The sequence below is a fragment of the Heteronotia binoei genome, chromosome 21, assembly GCF_032191835.1.
Source record: "Heteronotia binoei isolate CCM8104 ecotype False Entrance Well chromosome 21, APGP_CSIRO_Hbin_v1, whole genome shotgun sequence".
NCBI lineage: Eukaryota > Metazoa > Chordata > Lepidosauria > Squamata > Gekkonidae > Heteronotia > Heteronotia binoei.
In genome coordinates this window covers 8,324,219-8,347,419 of record NC_083243.1, presented here as the reverse complement: position 1 = coordinate 8,347,419, position 23,201 = coordinate 8,324,219, and the positions used below count along the sequence as shown (strand labels likewise).

Genomic DNA, 23,201 nt, shown 5'->3' with positions numbered 1-23,201 from the left:
CAACACTGCGTCACACAGTGCCCAACAAAACCCAGATGCCATCAGCAGGTCCAGCAGTGGGGCCAGGACACTAGAAGCCCTCCCACTCTGCCCCACCCCCGCAAGCACCAAGAATACAGAGCATCACTTGCCCCAATATGCTGTGGCTAATAACCACTGATGGACCTCTGCTCCAGATGCTGATCCAATCCCCTCTTGAAACTGTCTGTATTTGTAGCCACTGCCACCTCTTCTGGCAATGAATTCCACGTGTTAATCACCCTTTGGGTGAAGAAGTACTTCCTTTTATCCATTCTAGCGCAACTGCTTAGCAATTTCACTGAATGTCCACAAGTTCTTGCATTGTGAGAAAGGGAGAAAAGGACTTCTTTCTTTACCTTCTCTATCCCATGCATAATCTTGTAAAGCTCTATCATGTCACCCCAGCAGTCAACATTTCTCCAAGCTAAAGAGCCCCAAGCATTTTAGCCTTTCTTCATAGGGAAAGTCCTCCAACCTTGAATCATTCTAGTTGCCCTTTTCTGCCCTTTTCCCAATGCTATAATATCCTTTTTGAGGTGCGGTGACCAGAATTATACACAATACTCCAAATGAGACCACACCATCGATTTATACAAGGGCATTATGATACTGGCTGATTTGTGTTCAGTTCCCTTCCTAATAATTCCCAGCATGGCGTTGGCCTTTTTTTAGTGCAATCGCACACTGCCTTGACATTTTCAGTGAGTTATCTACCACGACCCCAAGATCTCTCTCTTGGTCAGTCTCTGCCAGTTCACACCCCATCAACTTGTCTTTATAGCTAGGATTTTTGGCCCCAAATATGCACCTCCTTCCACGTATAGGTGTGGAACGCCTGTAATGTGGTGGGTTATAGCTGGAGGGCTCTTCTCAGGGGCCACAGAGAGCATTTCCCCATCTGTAGGCCTCCCATTTGGTAGATGTCTTAAAGGGTCTCCTTCTGTGCTCATTTGAGTTCCCACTGGTTCTGGTCATACCTCCTCTTTTCTCAAAAGCCGGATGCACCGAAATCGGTCATTGAGAAGGCAAACGCTGTCTTGCTTACGGAGCTGTTTCCTTTTGCAGCGTCTAGCTAATTCTGTTTTTCAGCCACAGGGGTGCGCTGTTCTCACCTCTGCAACCCCGGTCAGTAGCCAGCCTCCACAAGATTGCTAGGCGGAGATGGCAAGGAAACACACACACAACCTGCATGTACTAAGTCCCAAATCCATTTACAGTGAATGTTAGAGGTGCTGAGGATGCGTCAGCGCAAAGACCCACCGGTTTTCGCTTACCCATCTTGGACCGTTTGCGAGTTTTGGTAGCTTCCGTGTGAATCGCCATCACCAAATCCGGGGATGCGTCCTATAAAAGTGTAGAGCCAAGTAAGAGTCAAGTTGCAACTTCAAGACCAACAAAGTTATACTCAGAACAGAAGCTTTCGTGTGCTCCAAGCACACTTCACCAGACGAGGAATCGGGTGCAGTGAGCCGAGCTGCATATAGCTGGTAGGCAGTGGTCTAGGATGCAAAATGTTACAAAATTTAAGATCCAATGACAGAATGGTAAAATTAACAAACTCAGCAAACCTTTGATCTGGGTAGCATGAGAAACCAATAAAACAGTAACTTGTCAAAATGTGAATCACTCTATAAGCAAGCCTGGGCCAAATAGAAAATCTGAGAAAGGAATGCTCTCCATTTGGCCCAGACTTTCTTATAACAATCGAGTGATTAACATTCTCACATTTTGAGAATAAAACATGTTACTGTTTTATTGGTTTCTCACACTCACGTTACCCAGATCAAAGGTTTGCTCTGTTAATTTTACTATGCTGTTAAATTGTACTATTCTGTCATGGAGCTAAAATTTGTACCATTTTGCATCCTAAACCACTGCCTACGAGCCAGTTTGGTGTAGTGTGCGGACTCTTATCTGGGAGAACCGGGTTTGATTCCCCACTCCTCCACTTGCACCTGCTGGAATGGCCTTGGGTCAGCCAGAGCTCTGGCAGAAGTTGTTCTTGAAAGGGCAGCTGCTGTGAGAGCCCTCTCAGCCCCACCCACCTCACAGGGTGTCTGTTGTGGGGGAGGAAGGGAAAGGAGATTGTGAGCCGCTCTGAGACTCTTCGGAGTGGAGGGCGGGATATAAATCCAATATCATCTTCTATATGTAGCTCTGCTCACTGGACCCGATTCCTTGTCCAATGAAGCGTGCTTTGAGCACACGAAAGCTTCCGTTCTGAATAAAAATTTGTTGGTCTTAAAGGTGCGACTTGACTCCTACTTTGTACTACTGCTTCAGACCAACACAGCTGCCCAGTTGGATCTACCTGTAAAAGTGTATTTGCCTTTTCAAGCGGGAGCTATGGTGTGAGATTTGCCTCCGTTTCCCTTGATCACTCCTGGATTCCTGGCAAAGCTAATTGGCACCCAAGCTAGAACAAGCACTCTTGTTCATATGAACTGTCTCCCTCCTTCCCCTTCCCCAATTTGCCTTGATTACTTTAAGGTTGGCAGGTCTGTGTTGCAAAATACCTGGGAGACTCTGGAGGTGGATCTGGGAAACGGGGTTTGGAGCAGGGTTTCAGCGTGGTGCAACACCACAGAATTCACCCTTCCAAGCGGCCATTTTCCCCCAGAGGAGCTGATCTCCGCCAGCTGGAAGCCAGATCTCCAGGCCCCACCTGGAGGCTGGCACCCTAGATCACTCCTGGACTCCTTGCAAAATTAGCTGACGCCCAACCCCCATAGTCCGGGGGTGGCCAACGGTAGCTCCCCAGATGTTTTTTTTGCCTACAACTCCCATCAGCCCCAGCCAGCATGGCCATGCTGGCTGGGGCTGATGGGAGTTGTAGGCAAAAAACATCTGGCGAGCTACCGTTGGCCTCCCCTGCCAAAGTCCTTTCCTAGTATGATCTGCCTCTCCCTTTAACCCCTTGCCTTCCTTTTTGCCCATAAAGCACCAAAGACAAGCTTATTTTTCTTCTCTCTCCCTTCCTCCCCGCCCCCCCTTCCCACACTTTTGGCTGTCTGGTTTCTTGCTTATGAATATTCCACAATGCACTTGAAGCACTTTAAGTTTTTGTTTTTGAGGAGGGGAAGCTGGGGGAGGGGGGGTGTTGCAAAAAGGGCTGCAGGGGCGTCTGGTCCCGTTGTTGCGCTGACCTGCGTGGACGCCAGGTTCCTTCCAGATGCTCCAGAATCGATTGCAGCTTCTGGAATCGCCTCAAGCGAGGGAGCCCCTGGCATCAAAATGTCCCCCACTGCCTTCATCTGGGCAGCCACCGAATTCCAAACTGCCAGCTGTACTAAAGGCAGCCGAGGCCTGTATTTTATTGAAAAGGCTTGTACCTGAAAGGCTTTTCTATGCCTCAGTTGCCTTGAGGCGGGGTAGGAGGAGGGCGAGGGAAGAGATACAGTGTCTTTTCATCGGCATGGCCTTCGGCCTGGTCAGCCGGCCGAATGTACCCGAGTTGTCGGCCTTCACTGGAATTGTAACAAAATGACTTTTAAAAGCTTTGAAAATAAAAGAGGTTTGTTTTTTATCCGGCGAGACGGGAGTTTGTGGGGACCTGGTTTTGAAAAGGATGCCTTCGCCGTCTCCCTTGTAAGGCTGCCAGCCAGAACTTAGTAAGTATAAAGGGCTTATAAAGTTAGCGGGGGGGGGGGGCGGTCCTTAAAAGCCAGCTCCAGGTTGACTCAGCCTTCCATCCTTCCGAGGTCGGTCAAAGGAGTCCCCAGCTTGCTGGGGGGAAAGCATAGATAAGAACATAAGAGAAGCCATGTTAGATGAGGCCAATGGCCTATCCAGTCCAATATTCTGTGTCACACAGTGGCAAAAAATTTTATATATATATATACACACACACTGTGGCTAATAGCCACTGATGGACCTCTGCTCCATATTTTTATCTAAACCCCTCTTGAAGGTGGCTATGCTTGTGGCCACCACCACCTCCTGTGGCAGTGAATTCCACATGTTAATCACCCTTTGGGTGAAGAAGTACTTCCTTTTATCCGTTTTAACCTGTCTGCTCAGCAATTTCATCGAATGCCCACAAGTTCTTGTATTGTGAGAAAGGGGAAGGCAAGGGCAAACCACCCCGTATAAAAGTCTGCCGGGAAAACATTGTGAAAGCAATGTCACCCCGGAGTCGGAAACGACTAGGGCTTTCACAGGGGACCTTTCCTTTCCTAAAAGCCCAGCAGGAATACGTTTGTGTATTACACCACACACCCCTGACACCAAGCCAGCAGGGACTGTTAAGAACATAAGAGAAGCCATGGTGGATCAGGCCAATGGCCCATCCAATCCAACACTGTGTCACAGAAGAACATAAGAGAAGCCATGATGGACCAGGCCAATGGCCCACAACACTGTGTCACAGAGGCCAAAAAATCCCAAGTGCTATCAGGAGGTCCACCAGTGAGGCTAGAAGCCCTCCCACTTTGCTCCCCCCCCAAAAAAAAACACCAAGAATACAGAGCATCCCTACCCCAGAGAGAGTTCCAACAATACGCTGTGGCTAATAGCCGCTGATGGACCTCTGCTCCAGATGCTTATCCAATCTCTTGTTTTTATTATTTCAGAGCATGTGTGTGTGTGCGCGCGCTTGTGCGCAATGTCATCCCAGATTCAGAAGTGACTGATGCTTTCACAGGGGACTTCCTTTACCTACAGTATGTCACAGAAGTGAGTACACCCCCACGCATTTTGTAAATATTTTAAGTATATCTTTTCATGTGACAACCCTGAAGAAATGACACTTGGCTACAATGTAAAGGAGTGCGTCTACAGCTTGTATAACTGTGTAAATGTGCTGTCCACTCAAAATTACGCAACACGCAGCCATTAATGTCTAAACTGCTGGCAACAAAAGCGAGTACACCCCTAAGTGATAATGTCCAAATGGGGCCCAAGTAGCCGTTTTCCCTCCCTGGTGTCATGTGACTTGTAAGTGGCACAAGGTATCAGGTGTGAAGGGGGAGCAGCTTAACATAAGAGAATCCATGTTGGATCAGGCTAAAGAAGCTGAGGGTAAAGGTGATGGACTGGCCAAGCATGTTTCCAGACCTAAACCCTATTGAGCATGTGTGGGGCATCCTGAAATGGAAGGTGGAGGTCCGCAAGGTCTCTAACATCCACCAGCTACGTGACGTCATCATGGAGGAGTGGAAGATGATGATATTGGATTTATATCCCGCCCTCCACTCCTAAGAGTCTCAGAGCAGCTCACAATCTCTTTTACCTTCCTCCCCCACAACAGACCCCCTGTGAGGTAGACGAAGATCTTGGATTTATATCCCACCCTCCACTCCGAAGAGTCTCAGAGCGGCTCACAATCTCCTTTCCCTTCCTCCCCCACAACAGACACCCTGTGAGGTGGGTGGGGCTGGAGAGGGCTCTCACAGCAGCTGCCCTTTCAAGGACAGAGTCTCAGAGCGGCTCACAATCTCCTTTCCCTTCCTCCCCCACAACAGACACCCTGTGAGGTGGGTGGGGCTGGAGAGGGCTCTCACAGCAGCTGCCCTTTCAAGGACAGAGTCTCAGAGCGGCTCACAATCTCCTTTCCCTTCCTCCCCCACAAGACACCCTGTGAGGTGGGTGGGGCTGAGAGGGCTCTCACAGCAGCTGCCCTTTCAAGGACAACCTCTGCCAGAGCTATGGCTGACCCATGGCCATTCCAGCAGCTGCAAGTGGAGGAGTGGGGAATCAAACCCAGTTCTCCCAGATAAGAGTCCACACACCTAACCACTACACTAAACAGGGCTCCAGTGGCAACCTTAGGCGGCTGAGGCAGTTGGCTCCCTTCCTGGAGCAGGACGATCTGGCAACAGTGACCCATGCAACGGTCACCTCAAGGTTGGATTACTGTAATGCCCTCTACATGGGGCTGCCCCTGTGCCGAACCCGGAAGTTGCAGCTAGTGCAGAACGCCGCCGCTCGGCTGTTATTAGGGCTTCCTAGACGGGAGCACATTCAGCTGGGCCTCCAGGGACTGCACTGGATGCCAATAATATACCCAGTCAGGTACAAGGTGCTGGTTATTACCTTTAAAGCCCTATATGGCCTAGGAGCTGCCTACCTTAGGGACCGTCTCTTCCCATATGTCCCCCAGAGAGTACTGCGATCTAGCTCTAGAAATCTGCTTGTAATCCCGGGCCAAAGGAGGCCCGGTTGAAGTCAAGCAGGGACAGGGCCTTCTCAATCACAGCCCCTTGCTAGTGGAACCAGTTACCGGAAGAGGTCAGGGCCCTGCGGGATATTGGACAGTTCCGCAGGGCCTGTAAGACAATCCTCTTTCGGTTGGCTTATAACTCACCGGCACAAAAACACTGAAGGAAATCTATAGATAGCACTAATATGGATACTAATGTTTTAACTATGTAATTTATTATTGTATTTTAATTCTGAATTTTATTGTTAGAACTTTTATGCTGTGAGCCGCCCTGAGCCTGCTTCGGTGGGTTAGGGCAGGATATAAATCAAATTAAAAAAAAAAAAACAACCTGTGAAGCTCTTGTGAAGTCTGTGCCCAAGAGGGTTAAGGCAGGGCTGGAAAATAATGGCCACACAAAATATTGATGCTTTGGGCCCCATTTGGACATTATCACTTAGGGGTGTGCTCGCTTTTGTTGCCAGTTTAGACATCAATGGCTGCGTGTTGCGTAATTCTGAGGGGACAGCACATTTACACTGTTATACAAGCCATAGACTCGCTCCTTTACATTGTAGCCAAGTGTCATTTCTTCAGTGTTGTCAAATGAAAAAAATATACTTAAATATTTACAAAATGTGAGGGGGTGTACTCTCTTCTGTGGCATACTGTGTATATAGAGAGGGGGAGAGCAAAACTGTCTTGGGATCCTTAAGGGAGACGCGCAGTTAATGTTTTAAATAGATAAATGAAAAATAAGTCCACTGCGGCCTGTCAGCAAATTTCCACTCCACCCCTTAGGGGCAGGTATAACTGAGGTGAGAAGCGTGTTGTGTACGACTGTGGCATATAAAAGCCCTAACTGCAAAGAGACAGGTTTATTCGAAAGTGTACCCCTTGTGTATTTGGCAACGCTGAGTCCATAACTCAAGTTAATTCTGAACCCTGCTGGAATTCTATCTGAACGGTGCCCTGAAGAATATTCGAAGTGTTGAACAAACTCAGCTTTCCAAAAATCCTACAGGCTTCTCCCGTCCACCGGACAAGAATGTCTTGCAACAGAATGGTGGGATTTAACCTGGCCCCCCTCCTATGTGTATTCCTCAAGTAACTTGCCAGTTTTTCAACACAGACAAAATGTTTTTTGGCTAACAGGATAGAAAACTGATCTTCCAATAAATGCTGCTCTGAAGAAGATGACCTTAGATTTATATCCCACCCTTCTCTCTGAATCAGAGTCTCAGAGCGGCTCACAATCTCCTTTATCTTCTTCCTCCACAACAGATACCCTGTGAGGCGGGCGGGGCTGAGAGAGCTCTCCCAGAAGCTGCCCTTTCAAGGACGGAGTCTCGGAGCAGCCTACAATCTCCTTTCCCTTCCTCCCCCACAACAGACACCCTGTGAGGCGGGTGGGGCTGAGAGAGCTTGCCCAGAAGCTGCCCTTTCAAGGACAGTCTCAGAGCAGCCTACAATCTCCTTTCCCTTCCTCCCCCACAACAGACACCCTGTGAGGTGGGTGGGGCTGAGAGGGCTCTCCCAGCAGCTGCCCTTTCAAGGACGAGTGGCCTACAATCTCCTTTACCTTCCTCCCCACAACAGACACCCTGTGAGGTGGGTGGGGCTGGAGAGGGCTCTCACAGCAGCTGCCCTTTCAAGGACAACCTCTGCCAGAGCTATGGCTGACCCAAGGCCATTCCAGCAGCTGCAAGTGGAGGAGTGGGGAATCAAACCTGGTTGTCCCAGATAAGAGTCCACACACTTAACCACCACACCAAACTGGCTCCTCCCCTTTTCTGGTCCTTCAGAACAACAGGAAAAGATTGTAGATTTATACCCCACCCTTCTCTCTGAATCAGATTCTCAGAGTGGCTCACAATCTCCTTTACCCACCTCCCCTACAACAGACACCCTGTGAGGTGGGTGGGGCTGAGAGAGCTCTCCCAGCAGCTGCCCTTTCAAGGATAACCTCCGCCATAGCAATGGCTGACCCAAGGCTATTCCAGCAGCTGCAAGTGGAGTGGGGAATCAAACCCGGTTCTCCCAGATAAGTGACCGCACACTTAATCCGCGACACCAACTGGCTCTCTGGCAAGACTGGAGGTTGAGAAAGAAAGGAAGAGAAGCTTTTTGCCCTGGTTGTGTGAAATGCAAGGGTTTTGTGCTAGAAAAGACTCAGTTTCGATTGTGGGGGGAGGGCACAAGCCAGAATCTTTCAACTGGGAAGGGAGGGGACAGGGAGGAAGAAAACATTGCAAATGTTTGGAATTGTGGTTTTTTTTAGAAAGATCAAGTTTAAATCAAAACCAGTGTCTGGACAGTGCTCCTTCCTGGTGACCTTACAGAGATCTGATTTTTTACAGACATGTGCGTGAATTTTTGTCGCTCAAAGACACCTCTGCAAGCTTCCCATGCTGAGACATGGCAGGTGCGCAGGCTAAATCTCCGCAAGAAGACTGCAGATTTATACCCTGCCCTTCTCTCTGAATCAGAGACTCAGAGCGGCTCACAATCTCCTTTCCCTTCCTCCCCCACAACAGACACCCTGTGAGGTGGGTGGGCTGAGAGGTCTCTCACAGCAGCTGCTCTTTCAAGGACAGAGTCTCAGAGCGGCCTACAATCTCCTTTCCCTTCCTCCCCCACAACAGGCACCCTGTGAGGTGGGTGGGGCTGGAGAGGGCTCTCCCAGCAGCTGCCCTTTCAAGGACAGAGGCTCAGAGCGGCCTACAATCTCCTTTCCCTTCCTCCCCCACAACAGACACCCTGTGAGGTGGGTGGGGCTGGAGAGGGCTCTCCCAGCAGCTGCCCTTTCAAGGACAGAGTCTCAGAGCGGCCTATAATCTCCTTTCCCTTCCTCCCCCACAACAGACACCCTGTGAGGTGGGTGGAACTGGAGAGGGCTCTCCCAGCAGCTGCCCTTTCAAGGACAACCTCTGCCAGAGCTATGGCAGACCCAAGGCCATTCCAGCAGCTGCAAATGGAGGAGTGGGGAATCAAACCCGGTTCTCCCAGATAAGATTCCGCACACTTAACCACCACACCAAACTGGTTCTGAGACTTATAAATCGCTGAAAAACAGGCAGAAAGTGGTAGGGGTTTGGCCACCCAATGAGAAGGGAGCCCTCCCTGGAGAAGACCCTGATGCTGGGAAAGACAGAAGGCAAAAGAAGAAGGGGACGGCAAAAGAGTAGATGGCTGGACAGCGTTACTGATGTAACAAACACGAATTTGAGCAGACTTCGGAGGATGGTGGAAGACAGGAGGGCCTGGTATGGCTTTGTCCGTGGGGTTGCAAAGAGTCGGACTCGACTGTGCGACTGAACAACAAAAAAAGAATCCAGACTAAAGGGCCGTGCAGCCACAAATCGCAAGTGGTCAAGGCAGATTTGGAAACTGAAAGGAACGGCAGAAGAAAGCAGCCAAACTACCCTTCCGGAAGGGCCTGGGTAGGTCAAAGCAGCCCCACGGCAAGCCTGGGAAGGCAAGCTAATGGCCTCCTGAGCCACAGGCACAAGCTGAGTTCTTACAGGACGTCAGCAACATCTTCTCCGTGCCACTCTTGGGTGGCCGGGGCAGAGAACTGGCCCCGCCTCATTGCTTGTCCCCTGAGTGGCAACTGGAAAAAGGTTCTCAAATGCTGGGAAACGAGCCAATGTTCCTTCTGCAGGGGCCACCACCAATCCCAAGACCAGTCCATGTTTCAGAGTTGTTTGTGATCCCTGGGCTTCCTTTGCCCTTGAAGGCACACCTGAGTTGCAATTCCCAAGGAGGGACGAATGTGGGGGGGGGGGGGGGGGAAGCAATTGGTCTTCGACAAAAGAACTGATCCGCAGTCCCTTCAGGACACTCCAGCACCTCCTAGAACAGAGGGTGGTCTACCGCTGGGTCCCGCCTGCCTCGTACCTGCTGGTTCCTTGCATTCTTGTTTGGATCCAGCAAGACCCTTCTGCAGTTCAATAAAGGCATTAAGCAGGATGGAACACCCCCCTCCCTCCCCCAGGTTGCCAAGTTCCTGGGCCGGGCGGGATTTCCCCCGCCCCGGAGGTTCCCAACCCGCTGGCCCGATGACATCATTCGCAGTGACGGCATCGTGTCGGCGACATCAAGCTCCAGCCGCTCTAGGAGCTTCCCTGAAAACTCTATGGTTTCCCCAGCCTCTCTAGCAATTGGGGAGGGGAAACTCTATGGTTCCTATTGTACCGTAGAGTTTTCCCTCCCAAATTGTTAAGCGCGTCTGGAAAAACCATAGAGGTTTTTTTTTCCTGGAAGCACAAAGAGCGGCCGGCGCGCGACCCCGGTGACACGATGACATCACTTGTGAGCGACGTCATTGCCGTGCGCACACGAAGACAGTCCGTAAACCGCCCCCCCCCCCACACCCCTATGCACTTGGCTGGTGTAGAAAATTTCTGCAGATTTGGAGGGGGAGGGGGGAGATTTAGGGAGGAAGCTTGTTCCCGCCAACGGCACAGAGTCCACCCTCCAAAGCAGCCATTTCCTCCTAGGGCTCGGATTCCTGTAGGCTGGGAATCAAACACTGTTCCGGGGACGGGGGGATCTCCACGCCCCACACGGAGGTCAGCATCCCATGCCAGGTGTTGCGGTCCCAGAATGCGAATCTTGCCGCGTGTCCCTGGTGGTTGAAGCAGCACAAACTGCCCTGAGCGTCATCCTCACTGCAGGCTTTGCAAGAGATCCCTGAAGTTTTCCAGCTCTTTAACGCTGGTTGAAATCCTGCGTCGGAAAGGGGGTGGGGGAGGAAACAGAAAGAGGATTTGCGAGAGGCAAGTGGTTGCTTTCTTTCCACCTCTCCCCCCCCCCCATTTATATGCCCGCCTTCCTTCCTTCCTTCCTTGCGGCCCCCAAGCATCTTATTCAATATGGCTCTTACATTAAGCGAGTTGTATTTTTCAATCCTCTAGCTGGCTCGGCTTGGAGAAGTGGAAAGGAAAAGGAAAGGTCCCCTGGGCAAGCCCCAGTCGTTTCCGACTCTGGGGTGACGTTGCTCTCACAACGTTTTCACGGCAGACTTTTGACGGGGTGGTTTGCCATTGCCTTCCCCAGCCCTCTACGCTTCCACCACCACCCCCAGCAAACTGAGTACACATTTTACCGACCTCAGAAGGATGGAAGGCTGAGTCAACCTCGAGCTGGTGAGCTGAAAACCCAGCTTCCGCCGGGGATCGAACTCAGGTTGTGAGCAGAGAGTTCTGACTGCAGCTTTACCACTCTGCGCCACGGGGCTCTTTTAATCTTAGGAAAAGGAAAGGAAAGGTCCCCTGTGCAAGCACCAGTCGTTTCCGACTCTGGGGTGACCTTGCTTTCACAACCTTTTAACGGCAGACTTTTTACGGGGTGGTTTGCCATTGCCTTCCCCGGTCATCTACGCTTTCCCCCCAGCAAGCTGGGGACTCATTTTACCCACCTCGGAAGGATGGAAGGATGAGTCGACCTCGAGCCGGCTACCTGAATCCAGCTTCTGACGGAATCGAACTCAGGTCGTGAGCAGGGGGTTCGGACTGCACTACTGCAGCTTTACCACTCTGCACCACGGGGCTGCTAAAAGGAAAGGTCCCCTGTGCAAGCACCAGTCGTTCCCGACTCTGGGGTGCCATTGCTTTCATAACGTTTTAACGGCAGACTTTTGACGGGGTGGTTTGCCATTGCCTTCCCCAGTCTTTTTACACTTTCCCCCCCAGCAAGCTGGGTACTCATTTAACCGATCTCGGAAGGATGGAAGGCTGAGTCAACCTTGGGCCGGCTACCTGAATCCAGCTTCCGCCGGAATCGAACTCAGGTCGTGAGCAGAGAGTTCAGACCACCGTACTGCAGTGATTTAGAGACAAATGCCTTTTCCAAAGCCGGCCAATGGGACCGTGGGAGCTTTGAAAGCCCCACAAAACGTGCGAAAAAGCCACACGTGGCTCCCAACCCACAAGGTCGGCTAGCCCGGTCTACACCACAGGTTTACCTGTGGTCAAGGTTCCCTCTAAGCTGCAAAGTCTTGTGAGCAAAGATTCTATTTTGTGAGCTACTGGCATGAAAGTTGTGAGGCAATGGCAGACCAGCCCCAGAGACTATCTCCAGGAATGAGCTGGAGATTTCCCAAAATGCTTGGGGGGTTCCCCAGAATGCCTACCAGAAGAAAGGCTTCCTGGGGAGAATAGGACCAGGTAACAAGGGGTGGAGAGTAATGTAAAGTGGGTGGAGTCAAAGGATTAGTAAAAGCACTTGCTCTGAAGAGCAGGGGTCTCTTCTCTCTGGAAGCTGGGCCTGGAAGACATCAGACTGCTACTGGGAGGAACGGTGGCTCAGTGGTAGAGCATCTGCTTGGGAAGCAGAAGGTCCCAGGTTCAATCCCCGGCATCTCCAACTAAAAAGGGTCCAGGCAAATAGGTGTGAAAAACCCCAGCTTGAGACCCTGGAGAGCAGGGGAGGGACGGTGGCTCAGTGGCAGAGCATCTGCTTGGGAAGCAGAAGGTCCCAGGTTCAATCTCCGGCATCTCCAAAAAAGGGGTCCAGGCAAATAGGTGTGAAAAACCTCAGCTTGAGACCCTGGAGAGCCGCTGCCAGTCTGAGAAGACAATACTGACTTTGATGGACCCAGGGTCTGATTCAGTAGAAGGCAGCTTCATATGTTCATATGAGATACTGGCATTAAAGTTCTGAACTCCTGCATAAATTAGTGTGTTCTGGGGTCATCCTTCCTGAGCTAAGACAAAAATATGTGAGCTGGAGGCTAAAAATCTGTGAGCTAGCTCCCGCCCACTCAGCTTAGAGGGAACTCTGCCGCATCCACAGTTTGAGTTCCAGTTTATAGTTAACACAAACTATGGTTTGGTTTAATGCCTGAACTGAGTCTAAGTATGAGGAGGAAAGCAATACCTAAAAATACATCTGACTAGAGAGAAAACTACGACTCACCTTCCGAAAGCATTGAAGAGGGCTACGATTTCCTGTCTTGTTAGATGGAACGAGGGAGAAGGGCCTCTCTCAGGCATGTTTTCAATTTGGCGTTCGGAAAACAGGATCTTCAGCGCGGTTCCCAAACCCTGGGTCTACAGGCAGCATAGACAAAATGCAGCTTTAAGTCTACCCGCACACGGTGATTCCCAAAAGAATTTGGAATGCCCTTTGGGGCTTGATTCCCCCACTCCTCCACTCGCAGCTGCTCAAACGGCCTTGATTTAGCCATAGCTCTCGCAGAGCTGTCCTTGAAAGGGCAGCTTGTGTCAGAGCTCTTTCAGCAACACCCACCTCACATGGTGTCTGTTGAGGAGAAGGAAGGCAAAGGAGATTGTAGATGGCTCTGAGATTCAGAGTGAAGGGCGGGATATAAATCCAATATCATCATCTTTTCCCCTTGAGACCCACCCAGTGCCCACCCTATTGGCATTGAGGCGCCAAGCTACAGCTCTTCTCTTTGCTCAGGCAAAAGAAGAAGAAATTGGATTTATATCTCACCCTCCACTCCGAAGAGTCTCAGAGCGTCTTACAATCTCCTTTCCCTTCCTCCCCCACAACAGACACCCTGTGAGGTAGATGAAGATATTGGATTTATATCTCGCCCTCCACTCAAGAGTCTCAGAGCATCTTATAACCTCCTTTCCCTTCCTCCCCCACAACAGACACCCTTGTGAGGTGGGTGGGGCTGAGAGAGCTCTGACAGAAGCTGCCCTTTCAAGGACAACTTCACAGCAGCTGCAAGTGGAGGAGTGGGGAATCAAACCCAGTTCTCCCAGATAAGAGCCCGCACGCATCACCGCTACACGAAACTGGCTCTCAAACCAGCATGCTGCATGACGTGCCCAGCGCAATATGTCACTTCCGGGTGACAACATTGCACCGCGCGAAAGAGAGAAAAAGTCCCCCACTGGCAGCTGCGAGGGACTTTGCAACACCTCCTGAAATGCCTGAGAACTGTACAAGCGCATGCACGGCAGTTCACCAAGGTCTGTGCAGTAGACCTTTCTGGTGGACTGACCCCCGTATTAACTAGCATCTTGGGGGGGTGGGCGGGGGGGTTGCAGTGGAGGTGGTGGGGCGCCCTCATGTATCAGACCAGGAAGACATCCAAATTGATTCGTAAACTCAAGCTTTTTTCTACACAGCTAAACATCATTTTTTTGCAACAACCAGGTTCGGGTGAAGAGTGTTCAAGACTCACATACAGCCAGCTCTACAAAAATCCTTGCAGTGAAAACATAAGAACATAAGAGAAGCCATGTTGGATCAGGCCAATGGCCCATCCAGTCCAACACTCTGTGTCTCATAAGAACATTAGAGAAGCCATGTTGGATCAGGCCAATGGCCCCTCCAGTCCAACACTCTGTGTCACGTAAGAACATAAGAGAAGCCATGATGGATCAGGCCAGTGGCCCATCCAGTCCAACACTCTGTGTCACAGAAGAACATAAGAGAAGCCATGTTGGATCAGGCCAGTGGCCCATCCAGTCCAACACTCTGTGTCACGTAAGAACATAAGAGAAGCCATGATGGATCAGGCCAGTGGCCCATCCAGTCCAACACTCTGTGTCACAGAAGAACATAAGAGAAGCCATGTTGGATCAGGCCAGTGGCCCCTCCAGTCCAACACTCCGTGTCACGTAAGAACATAAGAGAAGCCATGTTGGATCAGGCCAGTGGTCCATCCAGTCCAACACTCTGTGTCACAGAAGAACATAAGAGAAGCCATGTTGGATCAGGCCAGTGGTCCATCCAGTCCAACACTCTGTGTCACTTAAGAATGGTAGAGAAGCCATGTTGGATCAGGCCAGTGGCCCATCCAGTCCAACACTCTGTGTTACACAGTGGCCAAATATATACACACACACACACACACACACTGTGGATAATAGCCACTGATGGACTTCTGCTCCATATTTTTATCTAACCCCCTCTTGAAGCTGGCTATGCTTGTAGCTGCCACCACCTTCTGTGGCAGTGAATTCCACATGTTAATCACCCTTTGGGTGAAGAAATACTTCCTTCTATCCATTTTAACCTTTCTGCTCAGCAATTTCATTGAATGCCCACGAGTTCTTGTATTGTGAGAAAGGGAGAAAAGTATTTCTTTCTCTACTTTCTCCATCCCATGCATAATCTTGTAAACCTCTAGCATGTCACCCCATAGTCGACGTTTCTCCAAGCTAAAGAGCCCCAAGCGTTTCAACCTTTCTTCATAGGGAAAGTGTTCCAAACCTTTAATCATTCTAGTTGCCCTTTTCTGCCCTTTTTCTAATGCTATAATATCCTTTTTGAGGTGCGGTGACCAGAATTGTACACAGTACTTCAAATGAGACCACACCATTGATTTATACAGGGGCATTATGATACTGGCTGATTTGTTTTCAGTTCCCTTCCTAATAATTCCCAGCATGGCTTGGCCTTTTTTATTGCAATCGCACACCGTCTTGACATATTCAGTGAGTTATCTATCACGACCCCATGATCTCTCTCTTGGTCAGTCTCTGCCAGTTCACACCCCATCAACTTGTATTTGTAGCTAGGATTTTTGGCCCCAATGTGCATTGCTTTGCACTTGGCCACATTGAACCTCATCTGCCACGTTGACGCCCACTCACCCAGCCTCAGCAGATCCCTTTGGAGCGCCTCACAATCCTCTCTGGTTCTCACCACCCTGAACAATTTAGTGTCATCTGCAAACCTGGCCACTTCTCTGCTTGAAAAGACCAAACAGTTTCCTTACTTGTAGCTTCCCCCAGAGGCGACATTTTATGCATCCCACGCAGTCCATAATCCTTGAAATGTTCTTAAAATGGAGCCTAAACTCCTCCTGGAAGGGGGGGGGGGGGAAATGAAAAAAGTTCGTGAGAAAGAGGACTGCTTCTTTATTACTGAAAGCTAACGAATGGGCTGTTGAGATGTATGAGAGATAGAGCAGGTTACAGAGCAGTGTCTTGGGGTGTTTCCTCGTGGGTTACTCGCCCCATTCTCAATGCTGTTAGAAAGTGTGTGGGTTTTCTTCCCTGCTTCCTCGCAGATTTGTGGTGCATTCGTTCATGACCCGGGGTCCCCCCTGGCTTTTCTCCAATTTTTCCCAAACCTGCTGCAATCCAAAGTTTTGAAGGCGATCTTAGGAAAGTCCGAGCGGTCGCCCTGTGGCTGGGAAAGTTTGGATTTTCCCAGCCCTGCTTAGATGGCAGCCTTTTTTTTACCACAACATCCCTTTCTGCTTCTTGTCGCCAAGCAGGACGGCCAACCTACAAGCAGAACCATTTTGCCTGTGTAAATGCTGGAACTGATTTCCATATAATGCTATGAACCTTGGTTCCAGAGACATAATTGCATGGTGAAAGAAGACGACATTCGAAACACACAAAGGCAGGAGCCTAGGAAGTGTATTGCCACGTTTCTAAATATATACACATGATAATTGACAGAAAAACAACTTGATTCATTCTTCTAAGACTACATTCAATTCAACAACTGTTGTCTTTGTCGGTCGCGTATACTGCAATCCTTGCTTGTGGAACACAGAAGTAACTGCTGTCCAAAACTCGGTAAACTTTGCATGTTGAACTCAGAAGTAATTGTTATTAAAAAGCTTTCTCTTTAAATGCCGTTTATCGTGCGGTGAAGCACCTATATAATGCTTTTGGAGTGTGTGTAATTTCAGTGTGTGTGTAAGGAGAGTCAGTTTGGTGTAGTGGGTAAGTGTGTGGACTCTTATCTGGGAGAACTGGGTTTGATTCCCCACTTCTCCACCTGCACCTGCTGGAACGGCCTTGGGTGAGCCATCGCTCTGGCAGAGGTTGGCCTTGAAAGGGCAGCTGCTGGGAGAGCCCTCTCCAGCCCCACACACCTCACAGGGTGTCTGTTGTGGGGGAGGAAGGGAAAGGAGATTGTAGGTCACTTGGAGACTCTGTCCTTGAAAGGACAGCTGCTGGGAGAGCCCTCTCCAGCCCCATACACCTCACAGGGTGTCTGTTGTGGGGGAGGAAGGAAAAGGAGATTGCAGACCGCTCGGAGACTCTGTCCTTGGAAAGGCAGCTGCTGGGAGAGCCCTCTCCAGCCCCATACACCTCACAGGGTGTCTGTTGTGGGGGAGGAAGGAAAAGGAGATTGCAGACCGCTTGGAGACTCTATCCTTGGAAAGGCAGCTGCTAGGAGAGCCCTCTCAGCCTCACCCACCTCACAGGGTGTCTGTTGTGGGGGAGGAAGGGAAAGGAGATTGTAGGCCGCTCTGAGAATCTGTCCTTGGAAGGGCAGCTGCTGTGAGAGCCCTCTCCAGCCCCACCCACCTCACAGGGTGTCTGTTGTGAGGGAGGAAGGGAAAGGAGATTGTAGGCCGCTCTGAGACTCTGTCCTTGAAAGGGCAGCTGCTGTGAGAGCCCTCTCAGCCCCACCTACCTCACAGGGTGTCTGTTGTGGGGGAGGAAGGGAAAGGAGATTGTAGGCCGCTCTGAGACTGTCCTTGAAAGGGCAGCTGCTGTGAGAGCCCTCTCCAGCCCCACCCACCCCACAGGGTGTCTGTTGTGGGGGAGGAAGGGAAAGGAGATTGTAGGCCGCTCTGAGACTCGGTCCTTGAAAGGGCAGCTGCTGGGAGAGCCCTCTCCAGCCCCACCCATCTCACAGGGTGTCTGTTGTGGGGAAGGAAGGGAAAGGAGATTGTAGGCCGCTCTGAGCCTCTGTCCTTGAAAGCAAAAATATCAAAAATATTGTGTAAGAAGACTCACTCTTGACTAGTATATACAAAATTAAGAAAATTATATTATCATATAATAACCAGCCTACAAAAGTAGGCATACGTTCATATTCATACAGTAGAAATTAAAGATAAACAAGAGTCTCAAATACAGTATTTCAGGGAGGACCCCACACAGTCTCTTAATTTTCCAAACAGAGTACTAAGACTCAACAATAAAGTTCCACAGGAGTCCCTCCGTTGTTTGTTGACTTCTGAAGGAGAAATTCTTCCCTTCACGCAAACGCCGGCTTTGATTGCATTCCACTGCTCCTGCAGCTTCCTCGTAAGCCAACTGAAAGTTCCAGCCAAGTTCTCTCTCAAACGCCCATTTTGGTATCTTCATTAGCGGCCTACTTTTGTAGTCTGGTTATTATATGATAATATAATTTTCTTAATTTTGTATATACTAGTCAAAAGTGAGTGTTCTTGCACAATATTTTTGATATTTTTGTATTCTATATATTGTGCTGCCATTGTTCTTTGCTCTGTCCTTGAAAGGGCAGCTGCTGTGAGAGCCCTCTCAGCCCCACCCACCTCACAGGGTGTCTGTTGTGAGGAAGGAAGGGAAAGGAGATTGTAGGCCGCTTGGAGACTCTGTCCTTGAAAGGGCAGCTGCTGGGAGAGCCCTCTCAGCCCCACCCACCTCACAGGGTGTCTGTTGTGGGGGACGAAGGGAAAGGAGATTGTAGGCCGCTTGGAGACTCTGTCCTTGGAAGGGCAGCTGCTGTGAGAGCCCTCTCAGCCCCACCCACCTCACAGGGTGTCTGTTGTGGGGGAGGAAGGGAAAGGAGATTGTAGGCCGCTTGGAGACTCTGTCCTTGGAAGGGCAGCTGCTGGGAGAGCCCTCTCAGCCCCACCCACCTCACAAGTTGCCTGTTGTGGGGAAGGAAGGGAAAGGAGATTGTGAGCCACTCTGAGACTCTTCAGAGTGGAGGGCGGGATGTAAATCCAGTATCTTCATCTACCTCACAGGTTGCCTGTTGTGGGGAAGGAAGGGAAAGGAGATTGTGAGCCACTCTGAGACTCTTTGGAGTGGAGAGTGGGATATAAATCCAATATCTTCATCTACCTCACAGGGTGTCTGTTGTGGGGGAGGAAGGGAAAGGAGATTGTGAGCTGCTCTGAGTCTCTTCGGAGTGGAGGGCGAGATATAAATCCAATATCTTCATCTACCTCACAGGGTGCCTGTTGTGGGGGAGGAAGGTAAAGGAGATTGTGAGCCGCTCTGAGACTCTTCAGAGTGGAGGGAGGGATATAAATCCAATATCTTCCTCTACCTCACAGGGTGCCTGTTGTGGGGGAGGAAGGGAAAGGAGATTGTGAGCTGCTCTGAGTCTCTTCGGAGTGGAGGGCGAGATATAAATCCAATATCTTCATCTACCTCACAGGGTGCCTGTTGTGGGGGAGGAAGGGAAAGGAGATTGTGAGCTGCTCTGAGTCTCTTCGGAGTGGAGGGCGAGATATAAATCCAATATCTTCCTCTACCTCACAGGGTGTCTGATGTGGGGGAGGAAGGGAAAGGAGATTGTGAGCTGCTCTGAGACTCTTCAGAGTGGAGGGAGGGATATAAATCCAATATCTTCCTCTACCTCACAGGGTGTCTGTTGTGGGGGAGGAAGGGAAAGGAGATTGTGAGCCACTCTGAGACTTTTCGGAGTGAAGGGCGGGATATAAATCCAACATCATCTTCTTCTTCTAAATTAAGCTGTGAACTACTAGTTGTAATTATGGTTTACAAAGTATATTGCGTCACAGCCTCCTCACGTTTTGCTCAACCTACAGGTGCCGGCTGGAGATCTCCTGGGATTACAACTGATCTCCAGGTGACAAGAGATTGGTTCCCCTGGGCAACATGGCCGCTTTGGAGGGTGGGCTCTATGGTATTACATGCCACAATTATATGCTGCGATGAATGTTTGTGTCCTTAACCTAAAAACCACAGCGTTAAGTTTATAGCCAAGTTTACAGCGCACAATCATCAGTCGCGGTTGTTACGATCCATCATCTTATATATTCTTGCCAAGGCCCAGGGACAGATAACCCTGCTGTCTTCATGAAACTGAAGAAAAGCAAGTGGCTACACAGTGGACAGCAAAAATATCAATACTGTGCACAAGAAATAAATATATAACAAAAATGTATAGACTCTGTGTCATGGAGGCTCCAAAGGAAAGTAGAATACTTCTTCAGAAGTTCTGCTTCCTTTGGAGTCTTTATCATTTAACAGGAGTGTTGGGATTTCCACACAGAATATTTGGATAAGTGTTAAGATTTTTTTTTTGGGGGGGGGGGAGAACGTGGACGTTAAGGACTGCTCTTGTCTGTAGTGGAACCACCCCTTGTGTAAGAGATTTTTTACTGCGTAATTTGGTATCTCAGAATGGTCTAACATTTGACACAGAGTCTGTCACTTTTTGTCATATATCATAGAATCATAGAGTTGTAAGGGACCTCTAGGGTCATCTAGAAGAAGAAGATATTGGATTTATATCCCACCCTCCACTCCGAAGAGTCTCAGAGTGGCTCACAATCTCCTTTACCTTCCTCCCCCACAACAGACACCCTGTGAGGTGGGTGGGGCTGGAGAGGGCTCTCACAGCAGCTGCCCTTTCAAGGACAGAGTCTCAGAGCGGCTCACAATCTCCTTTCCCTTCCTCCCCCACAACAGACACCCTGTGAGGTGGGTGGGGCTGGAGAGGGCTCTCACAGCAGCTGCCCTTTCAAGGACAGAGTCTCAGAGCGGCTCACAATCTCCTTTCCCTTCCTCCCCCACAAGACACCCTGTGAGGTGGGTGGGGCTGAGAGGGCTCTCACAGCAGCTGCCCTTTCAAGGACAACCTCTGCCAGAGCTATGGCTGACCCAAGGCCATGCTAGCAGGTGCAAGTGGAGGAGTGGGGAATCAAACCCGGTTCTCCCAGATAAGAGTCCGCACACTTAACCACTACACCAAACTGGCTCTCTAGTCCAACCGCCTTCACAATGTAGGAAACCTCCCCCTAAATTCACAGAATCTTCATTGCTGTCAGATGGCCCTCTAGCCTCTGTTTAAAAACCTCCAAGGAAGGAGAGCCCACCACCTCCCAAGGAGGAAGCCTGTTCCACTGAGGAACCGCTCTAAACTCACAGATACCTCCCCCTAAATTCACAGAATCTTCATTGCTGTCAGATGGCCATCTAGCCTTTGTTTAAAAACCTCCAAGGAAGGAGAGCCCACCACCTCCCGAGGAAGCCTGTTCCACTGAGGAACCGCTCTAACGGTCAGGAAGTTCTTCCTAATGTTGAGCCGGAAACTCTTCTGATTTAATTTCAACCCACTGGTTCTGGTCCTACCTTCCGGGGCCACAGAAAACAATTCCACATCATCCTCTATAGGACAACCCTATATGTATTTATTGTGCACAGTATTGATATTTTTGCTCTTCAGAAACCGAACAGCAAGCAGCATTTGGCCTTCCTAAACTCTCCCCAGATTCCACCCTCTCGGCCACCATTTTGCTTGCCCTAGCGACAGGAAACTATATGTGGTGAAGGAATCTGGCTGTGAGGAATAAATCTAGCTTGGGAACTGGCCCACACGGATTGCTGTACTAGCTTTTAAAGTGGTCTGGAAAAAGCAGAATTGAAAATTTCCTCCATGTCCCAGGCAAAAGCCATAGATAGGGACTGATGGCTGGCAACACATGGGGAAGGAAGTTGCTCCCCTCCAAATTTGATACCTGAGGTAACCACCTCAGGTTGCTTCATTAAACAGCCTGGCCTCACTCTTTGGATTCCTGCATTTCCCTCTGGTCTCTCCTACATTTGGATTTCTAAATTTCCCTGAGGTCTCTCATTCCTTCGTCTTGTCTTTCCTTCGGGTTTTTGCTTCTTATCTGCTGCCAACTTTAAACACCACCACCACCACCACCACCCCGGCGCCTCCGCACTGCCACGAAGATTTCTGCCATTTCAGTTTCTACTTTCCTGGACAACTTTCCACACCTCAGGCTTACCCCCTCACAGCTCCTCCTTCTGTAAGGCCTACCTGAGGCTTTAAGCCTAGCCAGATTGACCATTTTCCTCACAGAAGACGGACTACAAACATGCTTCCAAGCTTTGACCCTTGAACAGCTGGAACATTTGGGGACGCTGATAACATCCTTCAAACTTTGGCCAATTGCTAAAGAAAATTTCGTTTGTCCTAAAAACACCAGACAGGTGGTATGCCTGTTCTACAAATGGAGAAAAATGCTTTCAGTTTGTCAGAAAAAGGCCTCTGAAGAAAAATTTACCTTTAACTTGACGGCCTCTCTCCGGCTTCCGGTAAACAGTGAATTTTCATCGAAGTGCAAAGGGAAAGACCTGAGGGGGAAAGAAAGGATAATTTCAAACTGGAGTCCACCCATGAAAATACCACAAGGATTTTCAAGTTTTAAATAACACGGTTAAAAGAATTTAATTCATATCTGATTTCACAACGGATTTCTAGGAGACACTCAATGAAGCTTTAACTAAGACTATAAATTATTAGGATCTGGGAGACCCAGGTTCAAATCCCTACTCTGCCGTGACAACTCACTGGGTGACCTTGGGCAAGTCACACTCTCTCGGCCTAACCTACCTCACAGGGTTGTTGTGAAGATAAAATGGAGAAGAGAAGAACCACGTTGTGAGTCACTTTAGGTCCCCATCATGGAGAAAAGCAGGTGTAAGTATCTTTTCCTTTTCTCTTGTAACGGGACTGGCTTTATCAGTTTTTCCTGAGACCCCCTCACACATACACACACACACACACACACACATAAGAACATAAGAGAAGCCATGTTGTATCAGGCCAATGGCCCCTCCAGTCCAACACTCTGTGCCACATAAGAACGTAAGAGAAGCCATGTTGTATCAGGCCAATGGCCCCTCCAGTCCAACACTCTGTGTCACATAAGAACATAAGAGAAGCCATGTTGGATCAGGCCAGTGGCCCATCCAGTCCAACACTCTGTCACATAAGAACATAAGAGAAGCCATGTTGGATCAGGCCAGTGGCCCATCCAGTCCAACACTCTGTGTCACAGAAGAACATAAGAGAAGCCATGTTGGATCAGGCCAGTGGCCCATCCAGTCCAACACTCTGTGTCACATAAGAACAGAAGAGAAGCCATGTTGCATCAGGCCAGTGGCCCATCCAGTCCAACACTCTGTCACATAAGAACATAAGAGAAGCCATGTTGGATCAGGCCAATGGCCCATCCAGTCCAACACTCTGTGTCACATAAGAACATAAGAGAAGCCATGTTGGATCAGGCCAGTGGCCCATCCAGTCCAACACTCTGTGTCACAGAAGAACATAAGAGAAGCCA

At 49.7% G+C, this 23,201-nt stretch overlaps 1 protein-coding gene across 1 annotated transcript in view; it reads right to left on the bottom strand.

The window, feature by feature from the left end:
• Positions 1-10,786: 10,786 nt before the first annotated feature.
• Positions 10,787-23,201, bottom strand: part of ERO1A (endoplasmic reticulum oxidoreductase 1 alpha) — a 61,143-nt gene continuing 48,728 nt past the window's right edge. The window contains 4 exon segments of the mRNA XM_060262569.1: positions 10,787-10,891; positions 13,082-13,215; positions 15,867-15,953; positions 22,140-22,209. Coding sequence (XP_060118552.1) covers positions 10,831-10,891; positions 13,082-13,215; positions 15,867-15,953; positions 22,140-22,209 — 352 coding nt within the window. The 3' untranslated portion in view covers positions 10,787-10,830.